We start from the raw sequence: 19,384 nt of genomic DNA, 5'->3' as shown, positions 1-19,384 counted from the left end.
CAGAATTGCACATAAACAATGTGGACACAGCATGTTATGTTTTTTGCTAATTAAAATGGTAATAAAAAAAACAGCAATCAATTTAATATAAATAACAGATAATGTCAATATAAGTCTTTATCATTTTATTATTATTATATTATTATTATTATTATTGTTATTATCTTTGGAACAGGGTTGAAAATAAAAATAAAATAAATGAAATAATAATATATAAATGAAATAATAAAATTAAAATAAAATTATGTAAATGTAAAGATTTGCAAAAGATATAACAACAAAAAATAGAAAATAGAACAACATCATTTAATCATCTTCCTGGAACACTAATTAAAAAATTTAAATAAGGTAATAATTAAAAACATTTCTTCTACAATAAATGTAATGTAATTTTGAACAGATAACGTTAAAATGATCATATTTCTGTATGTAATTTTAATTGGTGGATATATTGTGAGAACACTGGTAGAACAAGCCAAACTGGTTTTATGTCTTTAAAAAGCTTTAAAGAGCTTTAGCTTTAAATAGTAAAGGGACACCAAATCTGTATACCCTATTCTTGGAAGGTGCCATAAATACAAGCATATTTTTAGGCAATTTTAATCAACTGTAACACTATTAAGTGAAAACTGAATTTTTTTTCTGTGTCAATCATGACAATAGATAAAGAGCATCAGCCAGCTCAATCTATAACAACAACTGCTACGTTACTCTAACAGAGTCTTTATAAAATGAAAGTCTTCTGCCTGAGGTGAGACGATCACACTCATGATGGGACACACAGCAACAGGTTGCAGTTCACAAGGCCAGAGCGCCACCTAGAGGCACAGCGGAATCACGACCAATCAAAAGACAGTGCCATTATCACTGCCTCCTGGACAAAAAAGCAAGATTTGAACTTCCTGATGAAAATAAGGGCAACAAAAGAATAGTGATTAGGTTTCTGTTAAGAATATTCATAAAAAGAAACCCCAAAAATCATATCAATATACAGTATATAATATTCATAAAAAGAAAAAAGAAACCATATATATATATATATATATATATATAGAGAGAGAGAGAGAGAGAGAGAGAGAGAGAGAGAGATGAATTTGAATAAATTAATATTATAATCATCATTCTTATTATTAAAACTTCTGATAATATAATATATTAATTAGAAATAATTTATAATATGAAGAAATATAATTGGAAGAAATCCATGAATTGGAAAAAAGAGAAATAATTTGAGAAACTTAAATTTTTATTATTTTTGACTCATTGTTTTTAGAATACAATTAATGTAATATAATTTAATATAATATGAATTAGAAAAAAATAATTTGAGAAACAAATTATTATTATTTGACTAATTGTTTTAGAATATGAAGAAATATATAATATACAAATTTTAATAAATAGTTTGAGAAACTAAAATTATTATTATTATTGTTGATCATTTGTTTTTATAATATAAAAATATTTTGACATATTACCGATTAATAATAGTTTGTTTTGGCAAATAGCTCCTATTGCAGTAGAAAAAAACGTGCGAGTCTCCTTTCTAAAACCTGCCCTTCCGGCATGACCAAGTTCAGGTTTGTTTGCAAGCGCAGTGAAGTCACCGAGGGGCCAGCCGTATCTTCCAGGCGGCCCTGTCACATCACATCGAGTCGCGTCTCACAGCCCTGAATCTGACCCATCCTCGCTCTCCCTCGCGCTGTTCGGTTCATGTCTGTCAAAAACACTGCAAACACTGGCCCTTTATGCTGTAATATTGACTGATTTGATCAATGTTCCCTGTATGTTTGTGTTTGGGTAAACAGTCAGTAACTCGGACTCCTCGCGTGCGATGGTAATATGACCCAATGACCCACCCATGACCTCCTATCAGTCAGCCTCTTTACGTCATGTTTAATCCTAATATACTCTCATTACTGTAATGCTGCATGCTGAAGATGTGTGTGCTTTTGTGGACCTGGGGGCAAAATATCAAAACATATCACCAGAAGAAAAGCAAAAACCTGACCTGACGTCGATGAGACATCCTCACATGAAAATGTATTCATAAAGGCACCAAATAATATCTTAATTCAAAGTTTAAATGCCCAACGGCATGTTTTAAGAGTAGAGTGTAGCTTATATTACGAACATTAGGTTTAAATGGGAAGCCTAAGGAGGACATACTGTATGTGGGTGGTTGACATGGCCTTTTTTTGGCCCAATGTGTCAAAGTTAAGAAAATTATAGAAAAATATGTCAAAAATTGTGGTGATATTGTTCAGAACGTGCTGTTTTATATGAACATAAAGAGCATTCATGGGTTTAATCTTCCATTTTTTCACACTTTTCAGCCAAACCAGAATAAGCTCATATGGCGTGACTGTCCCAAGCACATTTCACAAATTTTGATTTTGAATGAAAACAAGAAAATGAATTCATTTTCTCTTTATTCAATCATATATTGATATCCCATATGTCTACTTGTGAGTCCGCTTGACTAAAAGTTCAGGCATAATATTTTGAAGCCACCCTTAACTAAAACATTTTGTCCCAAAAATGGATATCATTCAACGCATTTTACACAAAAATGCCCAAATGAAATAACTTTTCAGTCAATATTACCTTCAAAACGATATTGTCATATTGTAGCTATTGTAGATATTGTCATATTTTAGCATGTTTAGCACCTCATATGGTGTGACACAACTTCATAAGGTGTGACAGGGTTTTCTTGTCACACCATATGATTATTTTGTCACACTATATGATATGAACTGCATTTAAATACATAAATAATGCTCTTAGATACAGCTAATAGTTAAGTTTATTGAATATTTCACATTTTGATACTATATTATTCACACATTTAATATCTATACACCAACTCAATTTGGTGAATCCCTACTTCCCTACTATCCCATTTTCAAGCTGAATCCAGCATTTTGTCACTCAAATGTTTCCCTTTATTTATTTATTTATTTGTTTTTTGAGTTTGAGGTAGATTTCAGTAGATGGCGAGATATGGCGAATACAGAAAGAACAAGGAAATGATCAGCTTGCTGTTCAGTCATTGTTCATTTTGAAATGAATTTATGCATTAAAAAAATGTTCAATGATTTACTAAAGATTATTAGAATTCATGTAGTTAATATTCAGCAGATTAAAATAAAAAGTGCAACATCAAATGAATACAGTAAGTGGATTAATGAGTGTGTTATAAACATATGATTCTTTGAGTAGAACTCAGTGTTTTAAACAAGTTTGTGATTTTTGCTGTAACTGAAACAATGATTCACTTGTCAAACTAAGTTTGGTTGTTTGTTAAATGCAGCTAATACAGATTGTTGTGTGGTGTGACATCATATGGCGTGACACCATGTCATTTGGTGTGACATTCCGAATTTTGAAAGAAATGAAGGCTTTTTGGTTATTAATCATAAAATCATCAATGTGACAGATGGGGAATAGTACCAGCAAAGGTTACAAGCATTTTGGTACTTTTATAACAAGGTATTCCCAAATTAATTTGAAGTATATTGAAAAGATTACGAGTAAGATTACTTTCTATGAGTGTTGATAAAGTAAAATAATGCACATAAGAATTGCTATACTTTTATATAGTAATGATAAAGAATCAGGATAAATTGACTTACGTTATCACATTATACCCCTTTTTAATTTAATACACAATAACATTCATGTCACACCATGTGACAATTTTAGTCACTAAGACAGTAAACTAGTGAATAAATGTAAATTTCAAGACAAAATCTACAAGACCACATATATATATATAAGAGTTGGTAGAATATAACCCAATGACTTCCATGACTTACATTTGAGATTTTTTTAAAAAACTTTTTTTTAGCCAAATATGTCAACCACCACATGCATTTCTGCCTCTGTTGAATGTTGTGGATAAAGTGATGGTTTTCTGGGCGTTCGAGGAGACGTATTGCAACAGTAAATGTGTTCAGTGTGAAGAGTGATGACACTTACTTGAATCAGCACATGTTCTCTCTCTGCCTGAGAAAACAGGAATAAGCATTTTATTTAGCAAGACATTTAACTTTTTTTTTTTAAAGAGTCAATGTTTGGATGCATTTCATTTAAAACTATAGTAATATTAAACATGAATAATAAATAAATCCCAGTCTCCCGTGCTATGCAGTTTATCCTGAAAGCTTTTAATAACGCTCCATTGCAAATAAATAAATGATCAAAGAATCCATGCTATAAAAGATCAGGCCAATAAAGAATAATTATTTTCAATTATTCTTTTTATAAATATACTTTAGTCATGGGAACTGTAAAAGACTATGCAATTTATTATTTAAAATAATATGAAATATTATTATAATATAAACCTTTATGTTTATATATAGTTTTATTATAGCCTGTGCATATTGGACACCCAAAATAGTCTGTCTGAACAAAACTGTTGTTCACTGTATGAGATCACCAATATTAGAAAAGGTGTGTATGAAGAAACAGCTTCAATAATCCCGAAGTTCATTAAAACACTGAGAGAGATATTATATAGAATAGATCACAGATCGAAATAAAATCTAGATCTGTCTCTATATACTATAATCACAAGACACACTGAATGTGCAAAGGCCTATTGATTCTCTTTAGACTTTGCATAAGACAAATTTTTTTGAATAAGTTAGTTTTTAATGTTACATGCCAGACTGCATCGACTCCTCTCGCTGTTCTTTACCAAAGTCCCTTTCGGCAAGCAAGTCATTTCATCCAATCTCTTTAGGGAAACATCGAATTCTGGACATTTCTTAAATCTTCAGGGTTATGTGCAGCTAAACATTCATCTGGAGATTGAACAGGACTAATCTTAGCAACCTAAACACATGATTTTGGCTCTCATGACTGTAGTCTGACACAATGACAGACGACCCTCCAAGATCCTGTGTGTAAATGGACTTTACACAACAATCTATTACTTTAGAAAGGCCATCAATTCTACACTGTAAAATTCAACCGTTATGAGTGCAAAAGCTCAACAGCTAAAGCCTGATACAAAAAGCCAAGATTAGAAAACACACATCGTGACCTTAAATGCTTTGGATATAATAATCTTATAAGTGCATAAACATGTTTTGCATTTGTTCAGACAACACTGTGCCACTAAATCAAGGCAGGCTGCTTGTGCTTTCACAAGGGACAAGCGTGATGAATGTTGCTTTATCAAATCATTTCTAAATAGCCACTGTTGACTCGGTTAACCATAAAGGGCAAAGCAGAATGGACTTTTGTATGAATTTACGTAACAAAATAGGAAGAAATAAAAAGCAGAGCGGTACCTTAGTTTCAGTTCTTCCTACACTGTCATACAGAGAGCGACAGACTCAGAAACCGAGAGGGATTTAGAAGAACAGACGCTAACAAGAAGCTCGAGAAAATTATGTGGAATCTCGAACCGGACGAAAGAATTTCAGGTTAGATACACTTTTTCTCCTTTTCAAATTTTCATTGTAAACTATAAAAATGGTCTTTTATTCTACTGGATAATATGGGTAATGAAATATATTAACAGTAACGGATAAAAGTGGTCGTCAGTCCAATGAACATGGAAGAGCAATGTTGGAAATAAAACATTTGACCACAGAATATCGTGAATGACTAATTTTACAGATATCCCTAATAATAACATCACATACAGCACAGAACTTCAATAAAGAAGCATTCAGAATACTGTTTTTTTATTTTTTATTAATATGGCTGCCTTTTAATTATACATGAAACGCATGAATAATCTGAAAACTTCCTCTGCTGTCTTATAGAGTCTGAGGAGGAGAACGCCCTGTCTTCAGAAGATGAACGAGACATTGAGGTAATCTCTGATTAAGTAAAGATGGCTTTGTTCAGAATGCAAACGATAGCACTACTTATGGCACAGTATGCACTATATATACTTTTTACAACAGCATGCAACAGCAGTTTGCATGCTTAATTGAGCTAGCGGTGTCCTGGCCGAGCAGATTGCATTGTGGGATACGGTATACAGCAGAATGCTCTATTTTATGCCACACATTTTGGCAAAAGTAGCATCTCATCTGCTGTCCCAGAACATTTGCCCGCTACAATATTCTTACTGCATATTATAGACATAGTATGAGCAATATTGGGGCGGATAAAATCAGGCCCCTTCTTGTTGCAACTACAAGCAACGCCTAAATAACATTGCAAATTGCAATTGTGGGAGAGAGTCACAAACCCAATGAGAAGTTGCACTGTTTTGAACATAGCCAATGATTCTCCGCAAACAGAGTCGTTGCTTAACCGATTCACACATACTTTTTGTAATAAAATTGTGCAATTTTTTTCAAAATGACTATCATTGTGTAATCTGCTATACAGTGCGAGATTCTGGAGAAAGAGCGAGATGAGGCGAATGAAAAGCTGTCAAGGATGGAGGAGGGTGAGAGTCTTTTAGCATTGCAATATCCTCATGCATCAACTCATCTACTGTGAGAAAAACATTTACTGTATGGCTAAACCTTGACATAACTCGCATAACATAACTAAACAGAATGCAACATAAACTGCTTGCGGTGTCAATGAAAACGTGCTAATCTGATTTATTCAAATGTCAGCCTCTTCTCAGCTGCTCAAGGAGCTGGATGTTTTAGAGATGCAGTTTCAGATCGAGCGGTCCTGCAGGGAGACCGCAGAGGCCTTGGCGCTGAAGGTATAGAGACACTTCCCTTTTCCTGCAAGTCTAACAGTTTGTATTTGTTCTGTTGAGAATTTTCACATCCCCCATATCGGTTACAAGCTTTATTATGTTCTCCAAACTGAGTCATTTATCCCACACTCAAAAAAATACAGGTTCTTTATTGCCATTGATTGCTCTATGAAGAACCTTTAACATCCATGGAATCTTTCCATTCCACTAAAGGTTCTTTAGAATGTTCTTCACATTAAGAAAAACTGGTTCTTTTAAGAGCTGATCACTGAAAGGTTTTTTGGGGAACCAAAAATGACTCTTCAATGGCATGACTGCAAAAACACCCTTTTGGAACTTTTATTTTTAAGAGTGAAACTGAGTGAAACTCAAGGACAGATTATGGACCTTTAAAGTCCCCCTGTAGTCAATAATTGTATCCCTTAAAACTCATCTTTGATCACCGAAATGACATATTTAAAAGTTTTTTCCTTGTAAAAAATTCTTCATGCCTTAAAATATCTTGAATGTAACTCGACACCCTTGCCTCATTTAGTATACGCGGTTATATGAATATGCAAATTAGCCCCGCCTCCACTCACTCACTCAGCTCAGAGATCCATTTATTGACGATCACACGTTGACCTGATTGGTTACAAGGTAGTTTGTAACGTCAGAAACACCAGCGATTTCAAACCGTGTCTTTGGTTCACTGCAGTTTTAAGAGAAAATACTCAGCAATGGTGTCGATTTATGAATTTACACATGGTTTGTCTTAAAGCATATTAAAAACACCACATAGACATATAAAAAACATTAAAAGCTTCATCACAGGGGGACTTTAAATATTATATGTAGGATATTGTTCACATTAGATATTGGATAAAGAAAGGGGTGCGACTGCGACAAACCTCATATTGAGGCTTAACATGAAAAAAAAAAAAAGCAACCCTGTCTCAATCTCTGGGACTTTTGAACCCACAGGTGACAAAAGATTTCAAGGCACTGAAGAGGCAAAGTCAAGCTATCCTTCCCCTGATTCAAGAAAAGGCAGAACACCTTTCCATCCTGAACCTGGACCTTGAGGCTGATTCCAGCTCTGAGCCGGTCCCTGAGGAAGAGTGCGGTGAAGATCCACTTCTCATGAGTCAGAACCAAATCAGAGGTGGGACCCGTAGCCTCGCTTCTAAATAACACCAGCCTCGAAAGTGGTTAAAAAATGCATTCCCATAAGCCTTGTCCAATCTGTTTGTAATTACAGAACTACAGTCATCTGTTGACCGGTTACTTGGGGAGAAATTTCAGCTTAGTGAACAGGTGGAGCTTCTTAAGAAAGAGAAGGAAGATTTGAAGGAAAAGGTATAATAGTGCCTGCAAATGGGACCACAATCACATGAAAAGGCAGATAAAATATGGTCATGTTAGACATGCAAACAGTTGTGATCATAAATGTACATACACCTTGCAAAATCTACGAAATGTTAATAATTTAACAAAATAATAGGCTAATTTAATAAAAATTGCTTGAAGTTTTTTTTTAAATGTAGTACTACCCTTAATATGCCATTTCAGATAAGAGGTGTTATATGTAGTCGACAAGACAAAATAATAGCCGTCAGACGAATTTACCCTGTTCAAAAGTTTGTGTTGGTGTCGTGTCGTTACCTGGATAAATACTTTTTTTTTTTTTTTTTTGCTTTGTTTTGTGATAGCCATTTTTATGATCCCTCTTATTTTGTTAAAACATTTTGCAGATTCTACAAGGTGTATGTCATTTTATGACTGCAATTGTATGTTTATATACAGACGTTCACATCAGAGTATTTTGACAAAATGATGAACAATTTGCCTCAAAAATCAACGTTAACGCTGTTTTTTGTTTTGTTTTTTTGGTGGTCTTGTCAGAGCCCTACTTTCATTAAATGTGACCTGAATTCCTAAGACTTTGAATTTCATTAAACTTCAAACTCTTTTTCTACTTTTAAGTTGCTGACGGAGGTCGGGGAGAAAGAGGCTCTTCTGAGGAAGTTCAGTAAGCAGAGCAGAACTGTGAATAAAATGAAGAGAGGTGAGTCAGACGAATATATTTCCCCATTGATGAGCACGTACAGAACGACAGACTGACTGTAGTTTCTCGGTCCTCAGTGTCCCAGCTGGTTACAGAAGAGTTTTCAGAGATGTCTCAGAAGCTCGAAATGGAGCAAGGACTCAGGCAGCATGCTGAAGTTTTTGCACACCAGGTACTCTTTGAACTGGAGAAATCTGAAATAATCTAATTTGACCAAACTTCAAGAACAAGGATGACTGAAGTTAGACAGATAGCACAACATAGACACCAAGAAAGTTGCCTCATTGCCCAGTTATTCACTCACACACACTGCGTTTAATTTAAAGTCCCCCAGTGGTGAAAATCAGGCTTGTTTATATGTTTATATCTGTGTGGTGTTTTTAATATGCTTTAAGCCGAACCATGTGCAAATTCATAAGTCGACACCATTGCTGAATATTTTCTCCTTAAAACTGCAGTGAACCAAAGACAGTCTCAAAAACCCGGTTTGAAATAGCTGGTGTTTCTGACGTCACAAACAACCTTGTAACCAATCATAAATTATTGACTACAGGGGGGCTTTAACATTTGATTAGAGGCCATGTTGCCAAAATGCCAGAAAATCAGCTCCAGCAATTTGCTCACTTAAGAAGCTGTAACCTTGTCTGGAAAAGTTATTTTAACAAAGCGTCAAATTAAACGGGTTGAACAAGTTTAGGACGCTCTGACATACGAGGTCTGCTGTCAAAGAGTTTGAGCCACGCATATTTAATCTTTGACTGAATTGAAAACGAGACTGCGAGGGACTGAAATGTAATTTAACAACAAAAAAGTCATCAGTAAAAGCGTTGTCCACTTGTAATCCACTCGACCAAAACGCATCTTGATACCATGTGTAAACAAGGCTTTGCAAACACGCTGTGGTGCGGGTGAACCCAGCAGATAATTCATTGTAAATGCACTTAAAACACAATATTTTACATTATAGGGTTTTATGAAGCAACAAACGATAATGGAGAGAATTACTTACATCTGTCAGTTCCACACACAGTGACGTATAGGCACAAAAACGACACTTTCTAGTCAGTAAATCTATGTCAGTTGACTTGTGTGGTTTATAAATAGACTTTGGGTTCAGTTCCATGTAGATTAAATTCCACTTTGATGTAAACAAGATCCCCTTCCTTGTGTAAATAAAGATGACAATAATGCTTGTAATAATTAAAATGTCACATTCCCGATTACCGCCTCATAATTTTGACCGTTATTACATCGCGGAAATCTCAGCCTAGTTTTGCAGCAGAAAAGAAAAAAACCTTCTTAGCGCGAGCATGTAGAAATGACTCTCACGTGACTAACAGGAAGCGGTGCGTTCTTTAACGTTTATGTTTGGTTGCTAAAAAATAATGGAATGAGGTTACCCGCATTTAAAAATAACAATTTAAAGGTGCAGTCACATTCGAAATCGAGATTTCGCGGGGAAAGTTCCATGGACCTTTATCACAGACGATGACGCGTTTTAACGGTCGCATTGTAATTCCTGCAAAGCTTTTTATATGTAAATTTTATTTTTTAAATGTGTGTACATTTATAACACTAGCAATAGGCTTATTTGTATTATATTACCTTTGCATCAAAGTTTAAAAAGTTACTGCTGCTGTGAGGGTGTTTCGGTGGCTGTGGGAGTGACGGTAAAGTTGACATTTTTCTCTCTCCTTACTGTTGTTATCAATCTCTCTCTATATTTTCCCCTCTTTTTGAAAGTTGTGAAAACTTTTTCTTTTTTTCTTTTGCTATTTGAGCAAATAGGAAGACAAAAATTTATATATTTAATATAGCTATCTCTCATTGACCACTATAGAAGTTTTCCCAACTATGACGACTTCCGCTTCTGAGAAACCCGGAAATGTGAAAAGGGCCAATTGTCTAATGTCAGTAGGGTAGCGATGTGCATAGGTCAAGTCACTTATACCAAGCAGATTTCTGTTGGTGAATGCGATGATTTCACTTGAACATGAGCGAAATTTGCTTGGGGAACTTTTTCACTCTCAACCAAAACTTTTGATCGCACTGATTCCTATTGGAGTATGTGGGTTATGTGCAACAAACTTCCTTATTCTGTAAAACGGGCTGCATGGCTTCCAGTCCAGGTCTTTTGTATGTGCTTCATTAAATATAGAGCGGTTTTACTCAACATGCTTTCAAAGTAGCAACCAAATGAGCATAGCCAAAGTCCGTCACATGCACATTGATATCTAAAAGTTTTCTAAAATTTAGCTACAAAATTAAATAAAATGACAACAATAAAAACTAACTAGCTAGGTTAGCTGATTACCTTAAAAGTTTATAGATATCGCCGCCATGCTGTTAACACTTTCTCCAACAATCGGACGCAACAAGACCTGTTTTCCTCTTTGTTCATGTGACGTTCGACATAAAGCCTAAGACTGGATTTCGCTGTGAAATTTCACCACACAGCAGGAAATGTGATCACACCTTAATTCTGAAGCTGTTAATGAGGACTTTATTCATGTTTTTAGAGGCAAAGTTTATTCATAGTAGCCATATAGCACATTTCATACGCAATAGGCCTAATATAAAGTGCTTTACAGAAGGACTTCAAAATAATCACAAAATAGCTAATCATAACAGATGCGTAAGAAATAAAGTAGAAAATAAAATGTATTTAAAATGTATTAAAAAAAGGTGAAAGAGGCATACTGACAAGATATGTTCATTTAACATATAGCTAGACAATTTAATCATATTTACCGAATATCTGTTTTCCAGACAGGACAGAAAAACACACTTCTCGCTCAGAGGCCTAAGACAACACGGCAACATCTGAATCAATAGACAGTAGATGGGAGGAAGTGCAGTGTCTTCTGATTTAGTCGAGTGTGTACAAGGGCCATGGGAGTTTTGGGCTGGATCGGGTCAATTCACACTTACAACTATGGACCTGCATTAATGAAACAAACACGAAACAAAGAAGAGAAAACACTGGATTGAGATAACACAGACAAGCACTCACTCATTGACCATGCCAGTCCCGCTGGCTCTGTTAATACCAGTCGGTTTAGCATTCATTCAGTCTAAATGAGCATCTCTGCATAAAAGTGGCATCTGTCTTTGCATCCCTCGTCTCTTCCTGCGGTAATTAGCACCCATCGAGATGGCAGTTTGAAAATCGCCCGCTCTTTAAACCCCTGTCCTTGCTTGACACTTCCTATCTGCCATCTCTTTTGTCGGCTTTGTGTATATTGTTCCCCATTTGCAGACACAGACATAATGGGGGTCCCAACAGGGGGCCTTCACCTGTGAAAGGGACCCCCGACGGTTCGCGCACCACTCAAACTCATTCTGAATGTGTGGCCACACACCACACAGCTTGAATGACATTCTTTATTGCCACCCCTTCCATTTTTCTGTTTTCCATCTGTTTTGAAAACACATTCATCTTCTTCTTGTTCAGTGTTTTTTTCTAGTCACTGAGGGTCTAATGACGGACTAATACGAAAGGGAGAAAAAACAGGCCGTCATCGCACAAAGAGACTCTCTAGTAAGAGACTCGTAAAGCACATGTATTTCCCTGTAATCGTGCCTCCGCAGGGGTTGCGGCTGGTGCTTTAGGTCCACGTTTCTTGCGAGCTGAACGATAGAGCAGTGAATGGAGGTGAGAAGTGAGAGTCCAAACAGTCCGCCGCATGACAAGCTTTCACTTCCCTTTCCTGCTCGCCGTTTCTGCTTTTCAACATAAGCATTTCAGGGAGATAATGGATGATTTCGTTTTTGGTTTTCCAAACTAAATTTCATTGCTGTGTGAACTGATTGTATTGATGTTTTGTTCTGTTGAATGAAAGTCTTTCAGATAATTCTCTGCGTGAATAATTAACATGCCCACTGAGCTCAACAATTAAAAGAAAATATAGGGAAGGTTGTAAAAAGGAGCATTGAATGTTGGCATTTCTAAAAATGAGGGGAAAAGTCCAAAGAGATTTGAAGCTGAAGTTTGAAGTTTGGCATAGTGGATGGATGGATGGATGGATGGACGGACGGACGGACAGACATACAGTACAGAATCTTAATCGTATACTATAGATAGATAGATAGATAGATAGACATACAGTGTAGATGATAGATAGATAGATAGATAGATAGATAGATAGATAGATAGATAGATAGATAGATAGATAGATAGATAGATAGACATACAGTATAGATCAGTGGTTCTCAACTCCAGTCCTCGGGACCCACTGCTCTGCACATTTTGTATGTCTCTCTTATCTGACACACTCAAATCAGTTCATGGAGTCTCTCCTAACGAGCTGATGATCTGGTTCAGGTGTGTTAAATAAGGGAGACATAGAAAATGTGCAGAGCAGTGGGTCCCGAGGACTGGAGTTGAGAACCACTGGTATAGATGATAGATAGATAGATAGATAGATAGAGAGATAGATAGATAGACAGACAGACAGACAGACAGACAGACAGACTATTTGTTTGATAGAATAGTGAATAGTGTAGAGATGGCGTGTTGACATTGATCAGTTGATCGGGTGAATGATGGAGTGATTGAACATCATGGTCTACAGATGCTGGTGAAACAGAAGGAAATCCAGAGACAGATTCAGAACGCAGAGACTGAGAAACAACTACAACAGGCTCTGAGTCAAGTGACTGACATCAGCAAAGCTCTGGAAGAGATTCGACTCTGTTACCAAAGCCAGGTGAGTGTGTCAGTGTATCTGCGCATGATAACGCTTCAGGGTTTTGTGTCAGAAACATGGAGTCGTGATGATTATATGGGTGACAAACGTTTCACTCCAGCTCATGATGTTAAACAATCCCCTGTTCTTTACATCATGTGCAAAAAAATAACAGCTGTGCAAAAAACAACAACATATTTTTACTTATTATACCATAGTTTGCACTTAAATAATTACTATAATAATTATGTGTAAAAAAAATGTATTATGTGTAAATATTAAAGTGTGTCATTTAATGTGTAAAAAATTAACCAGTGTCAAACCAATGCGATATTTGAATCGGCTTTAATGGTATTTTTCCCCCAATTTGACACGATGTAGATCTCACAGACAGCAGGCGAGGATCTCAACACTCTGACAGATCTGACTGCAGTAAAAACCAAGCTGGAGATCAGCGAGAAAGAGAAGAGCGAGGCTGAGGCTCAGCTGAGAGACACACAGCAATCTGTCACGGCACTTCAGAAGGAAAGTAGGTCTACATTATAAATCTACATTTATAATGCTGAAAAAGTACCTTCTTGTAGTCAATCATTTTATCCCTTAAACCTCATCTTTGATCACCAAAATGACATATTTAAAAGTTTTTTCCTTTAAATTTTTTTTCGTCATGCCTTAAAATAGCTTGAATGTAACTCGACACCCTTGCCTCATTTAGTATACGCGGTTCTATGAATATGTAAATGAGCCCCGCCTCCACTCACTCACTCAGCTCAGAGATCCACTCGTTGATGTTCACACATTGACCTGATTGGTTACAAGGTAGTTTGTGACGTCAGAAACACCAGCGATTTCAAAGCGTGTTTTTGAGACTGTCTTTGGTTCACTGCAGTTTTAAGAGAAAATACTTTCTCTGATGCTTTAAGACAAACCATGTGTAAATTCATATAAAAAACTCCACATAGACATATAAACAACATTAAAAACCTGATTTTAAAGCAACCAAAGTTTCCATATAAACTCAAACATTTCTCATCATGTTCTTACCAAATAATTTCACAATAATTTTATAGAACTATATTTACTTTGTTTTTTTACTAAGGCACGTTTATAAAATCTACTTAAATACACTAATTGAACTAAGGATTAGTCCTGGCTTAATCTAAGCCCTGTCTGTGAAACCAGGCCATGATGTTTTAACTGGAATGTTTAATTTTTAAACTTTAGTCAAGATGCTCCAGGATAAACTGAGAGAAATGGAGCAACTTCCTTCAAACCAATCTGACCAATCGGAAGAGGCGAATGAAAATCCAGCTGGTCCACCACCTCCTCCTCCACCTCCACCACCTCCTCCTCCTCCTCCTCCATCTTCATCTGTCACTGAGTGAGTCTTCAGCACCTTTCAATATTCCCAACATAAAAATACATGACAGAATAAACGATTCAGATTGTTATTAATGGCAAATCATTTGTATATTTAGCCCATTGAAGGCGTTGAGGAACAGAAAAAAGGGTGGAGAAAACACCACTCAAACTGAGAGTAAGTCAATCATACCTTACGCTCGACTATGTGTAATTCCAGATAGAAAAATGCAAAATCAACATGGCAGACAGGAAGAAACAATAGAAGTTGAAGTTAAATCGAGGAAAGTAAAAGCTACTCCTCCGTCCTCAATGAAAACTGTGTTGATTTTCTCACAGAACCCGCAGTTACGGAGGACATGAAGTCCAGAGCTGTGGATGAAATGATGGAAAGAATCAAGAAAGGCATCACTCTCAAACCTATTCTCAGGCCGCCACAGGTGGGTCTGTCACAGTTGAATTATAACATGTTTTGCTGTACATAAACTGTGCTTAGGAGTGAGTGAGGCGCCATCTGTATGACAATAATCAAACGTGTGAAGGATATGAAACCATATGAGCGTGTGCATAACATGATCTGAGCCATAGACGTACTGTACCTTACTGTGCTTGATATGAAATATTTGACATTTGGTCATTTGGACTTTTTAGGCTGTACCAGATGATGAAAATGCATGGAAGGTGAGTGATACACTATTTCAGATTGTTTTATTTACAGTTGCACATTATCATGTTCTTTCAGGTCGTCTTGCAATGTACTATTGGGTGATTACTATTACATTTTAGAGTTATGAAGAGCTTTCCTAGTTTCTCTGTCTATGTGCATTTTGTGACATGCCTAATCACTTGCTATATTGCTTGTGAATTATATGTTTACAAAGTAACTGGTCAGAAATAACAAACTATTATTAATCAAAAATAATTGTCATTTGTGTAACAGGAGCAGAGGTCTGAGAACCGGAAATCAGCTGTGCTGGAGTTACAGGGGATGCTGGTAAAATAAGATCTCTGTAACTTTTCAACAATGAAATATACTTAAGTGGTTATACATAGTTCATATACTTTCAGATAAGGAAATAATATCTGGGATTAAATTGACTAATAATTAAAAAGTGCACATACACACATTTGACGCACCAGTTCAAAATTTCATGATCAGTAAGAAGTCTTTATGCTCATTTAGTTGATCAAAAATATAGTCAAAAATTGTGAAATATTATTGCGAATTAAAATAGGTGTTTTGTATTTCAATATACTTTTAACATGTAATTTATTCCTGTGATCAAAGCTGTATTTTCAGCATCATTCCTCCAGCCTTCATTGTCACATGATCCTTCAGAAATCATTCTAATATGATGATTTGCTGCTCAAGAAACATTTCTGATTATTATTATTATCAAAGTTGTGCTGCTTAATATTTTTGTGGAATCTGTGATGCACTTTCTTCAGGAATAGAAAGTTCAAAAGAGCAGAATTGACTTGAAATAAAAATCTCTTGGAACATCATAAATGTCTTTACTGTCACTTTTAATCTATTAATGCATCCCTGCTGTATTTTTTTCCTTAAAAGAAAATCTTACTGATCCCAAACTTTTGATCTGTACTTGCAGCAAACGTCACAAGCTAATAAATTATACTGTGGTTTATTAAACATTGGTACGTTTTCTGTTGGTGATTTTACCATAATTAAGGAAATTTTGGGGCTCCTTAACCATCGTAAAATCACTGTCATCACCTCTCGTGGCTTACTGTATTAATGCAACCTTAATGTACCTCAGGTTTCCATGAGAAGGCCTGGCCCCCGAAAGGTGGAATTGAAAAAACGCTTCAGCCGTAATGTTGGGGAGGCGGAGCTTCAGATGGTGCTCCAGAGGAGGAGGCGGGCCATGGGGGACGAACAAGGGACCTCACCAAACCCTAACCCTAACCCTAACCCTAACACACCTCCTCCATCTAAACCCAAAGGTACCATCTCTTCCTTTACTCCGTCACATTCCCGAAAAACTTTCAGTTTACACAAGCCTGGTCAATCCTAAACCTTATTATTGAAATAATCAGCAAACACAGTAAACAAAAGCAGTAAATGCTGAGTTTATTTGCAGATTATTTTATATATATATATAATTTCATCACATGTAAAATGTGTTCCTTCAATGCAATGTACATCACTTTAGATAAAAGTGTCTGCCAAATGCATATTTTCCTTTAGGAAATTAAATAAAGAGAATAGAACTGATAAAGTACTTTTTAAGAATTATAATATTTAAGAAATTTTATTTTTTTAAGAATTATATTTCTTTAAAAAAAAAAAAACCCTGACCAACCAACCTACAAACAACTATATAAATAAAAGAAAAAAGATTTTTCTACATAAAGTGTTAATTTACCCCCAAATTTTCAGAAATGTCTTTAAATAAATAAGAAATAAAATATTAAGTCCCCATTTAATGAGGTTTATGCTTAAAACAACTGAAAAATATATTCCATAACACTCTCTATTTTGCTTCTCAGTTATCTTAGAATTTTCAGATATTTTTTTACACATTATCTTGGAAGCAGTTTGTTTAAAAGGAAACTTTAGCAGGTTTTTTATATTTTAGAATCAGATTTATTGGCCTAATTGGATGCACTTTCGAAGCGAGATATCCTTCACAGCGGTGCTTAAAAGCTGCCTCCTCATTTATTGATCGCTTGTGAATGTTTGTGTGAGCTGCATTATAACACGTAAGGTCACGTTCCCTCAGATCCCCCCAGTGCTGGAGTGCCGGTCTCGATCTCGATCTCCTCGCCCTGGGCAGGGGAGAGCGGAAGCGCTCCTGTCCTCCGCAGACTTCAGCAGAACCGAGAGAAGAGAGTCTCTCGCATAAAGGCCTCCGAGTCCGTCATATGGGAAGAAAAGTGAGCTTTGTTTGAGGGGTCTTTTAGTCTGACCTTCTGCACTTTTTGAGAAGCACGATGTTGAACTAAGTATTACTTCAACACCTATTTCCTTCTTCCAGATGCCTCTTGGATTTTGTTTCGAAGTAAATGTCACAAGGCTGAATGAAGCGCTAACCCTGTTAACTGTGGTGCGAAAGCCACAATGAAAAAACCCAAGGACCCCTGCATTCAAAAAGCAATTATGAAAGAAATAAAAAACATTCTGCACATACTAAGTCTGTCTTTTCTTTGCCCTCGGTCTGTGTTTGCTGTTGTGTTGGACATTTGTTCTTTTGAGGCATGAATTCTTCCATTAAAAGACTTCACTTGCTTGAATACTTGACTTGCACAAGTATTTGGACCTTTAAACGATTCTTTTATTGTAGTGAATTACAGATCAGACACTGACATTTTACAAGCATTGAAATTTAAAATGACTTTAACATGGCATTTTTTTATATTCATAAAACTATATTGCATCCTTCTCTGGTGTAATTATCATCATTCTTGGTGGATTTGTTGCTCAGATGCACAGAAATGTTGAAAAAATAGCAAAGAATCTCATTTGGATTAGAATCAAGGCTTCGACTCAATCATTAAAGGATATAATGCAATCAAAACTGAAAAAACAATAAGAAAAATTTACTTAATCTTTCTTTTGCAAGTTTTCGCACTCATTCTTTTTAAAGTGAATTTCACATGTATGGAATTAAGTAAAAACTTCTTAAAATTAACAAAGAGAATAAGTCAATTTAAATGGCCACTTAGAGTTTGTTGAGGACTTGCTCATTTAAACTTGCTCTACTTGCTCATTTAAAGTTTACTTCACATGACTGTTTCATGTACATTTTACTCACTCTGTGTTTGTAGATTTTACTCAAACAATGTAGCACTAAACAAATTTGTGAAATATGCTTTACTTTGATAAATGTAAGTAATTGACAGAGTAGATTTCATGTTACACTTTGTAAAACAAAGGTAAGGATACAGAGATCTCAATACTTGGTACACAATAACAATCAGTGTTTTTGAGTTTTGAGTATGAATGCTCGTTTTGAGTAGAAAATTGAGTAGAAAGTTACTAAACCTTACAACAAAAGCAACGTCTGAAACTGTTCTTGAAACACATGGGGGCAGATACTTATGCAAAAGTGTTTAAAGATGATACAGTTTACTCAGGGTACGTTAAAGGACAATGATGTACTAAAAATATAAACATTTCGTTGTCAAAACTATCCCGTTCACACGGAACTGCGAAAACGACTAAAGCGCTGTTTTCTGCTTCCAGGCCAGAAGGTGGCGATGTCACTTTGTAAAGAAACAGAACGTGCCTATAGACTGAACACGTAATACACATGCGCATGACTTCACTGTTTCACAAATTCATGTTTTTGTAGTTTACACTGAGACGATCAACTGTATCGTATTCAAAAACTTGCTCTTTGAAACCCATTTGCGTTTTTAGGCCCCCAAAACGCAGTTGTCGTGTAAATGAACGGCCAAAATGCATTAAAAGTTTTCTGTTTTTAGTTGAAAACTGTGTCATGTAAACGGCCCCTTAACCTTAAAGACTTCAAGCTACCATGGCTGCAAAATAGGATTTAACCCTTTGTTGATGTTCGGCCATTTTTTTTACTTAATCAGAATGGTACGAAACTTTGCTTTGGTTTTGGTTTTGGC

The 19,384-nt window shown here is 35.8% G+C and overlaps 1 protein-coding gene across 1 annotated transcript; it reads left to right on the top strand.

Annotated features, from left to right (window-relative positions):
* Nucleotides 1-5,114: 5,114 nt before the first annotated feature.
* On the top strand, nt 5,115-17,940 carry shtn2 (shootin 2). Its single transcript, XM_084109026.1, has 18 exons — nt 5,115-5,441; nt 5,787-5,836; nt 6,364-6,424; nt 6,600-6,694; nt 7,655-7,835; nt 7,932-8,029; nt 8,657-8,738; nt 8,816-8,910; nt 13,313-13,447; nt 13,808-13,955; nt 14,651-14,807; nt 14,905-14,963; nt 15,125-15,225; nt 15,437-15,466; nt 15,726-15,779; nt 16,564-16,750; nt 17,530-17,683; nt 17,785-17,940. Exons 1-18 carry the CDS (start codon nt 5,408-5,410, stop codon nt 17,810-17,812), a joined length of 1,749 nt encoding a protein of 582 aa, XP_083965152.1. The 5' UTR covers nt 5,115-5,407; the 3' UTR covers nt 17,813-17,940.
* The last annotated feature ends 1,444 nt before the right edge of the window (nt 17,941-19,384 follow it).

The sequence above is a fragment of the Abramis brama genome, assembly GCF_963993115.1.
Source record: "Abramis brama genome assembly, chromosome: 3".
Taxonomy (NCBI): Eukaryota; Metazoa; Chordata; class Actinopteri; order Cypriniformes; family Leuciscidae; genus Abramis; species Abramis brama.
Note: the sequence above shows the minus strand (reverse complement) of the source record. Positions and strands in the feature narration are given on the sequence as shown.

Bases quoted from the DNA above. Each gene is read 5' to 3' on its own strand.
- shtn2 (XM_084109026.1), top strand. From the start codon at position 5,408: ATGTGGAATCTCGAACCGGACGAAAGAATTTCAG. The intron at 13,448-13,807 runs GTGAGTGTGTCA...GACACGATGTAG, and splicing joins GACTCTGTTACCAAAGCCAG to ATCTCACAGACAGCAGGCGA. The intron at 15,780-16,563 runs GTAAAATAAGAT...AATGTACCTCAG, and splicing joins TGGAGTTACAGGGGATGCTG to GTTTCCATGAGAAGGCCTGG.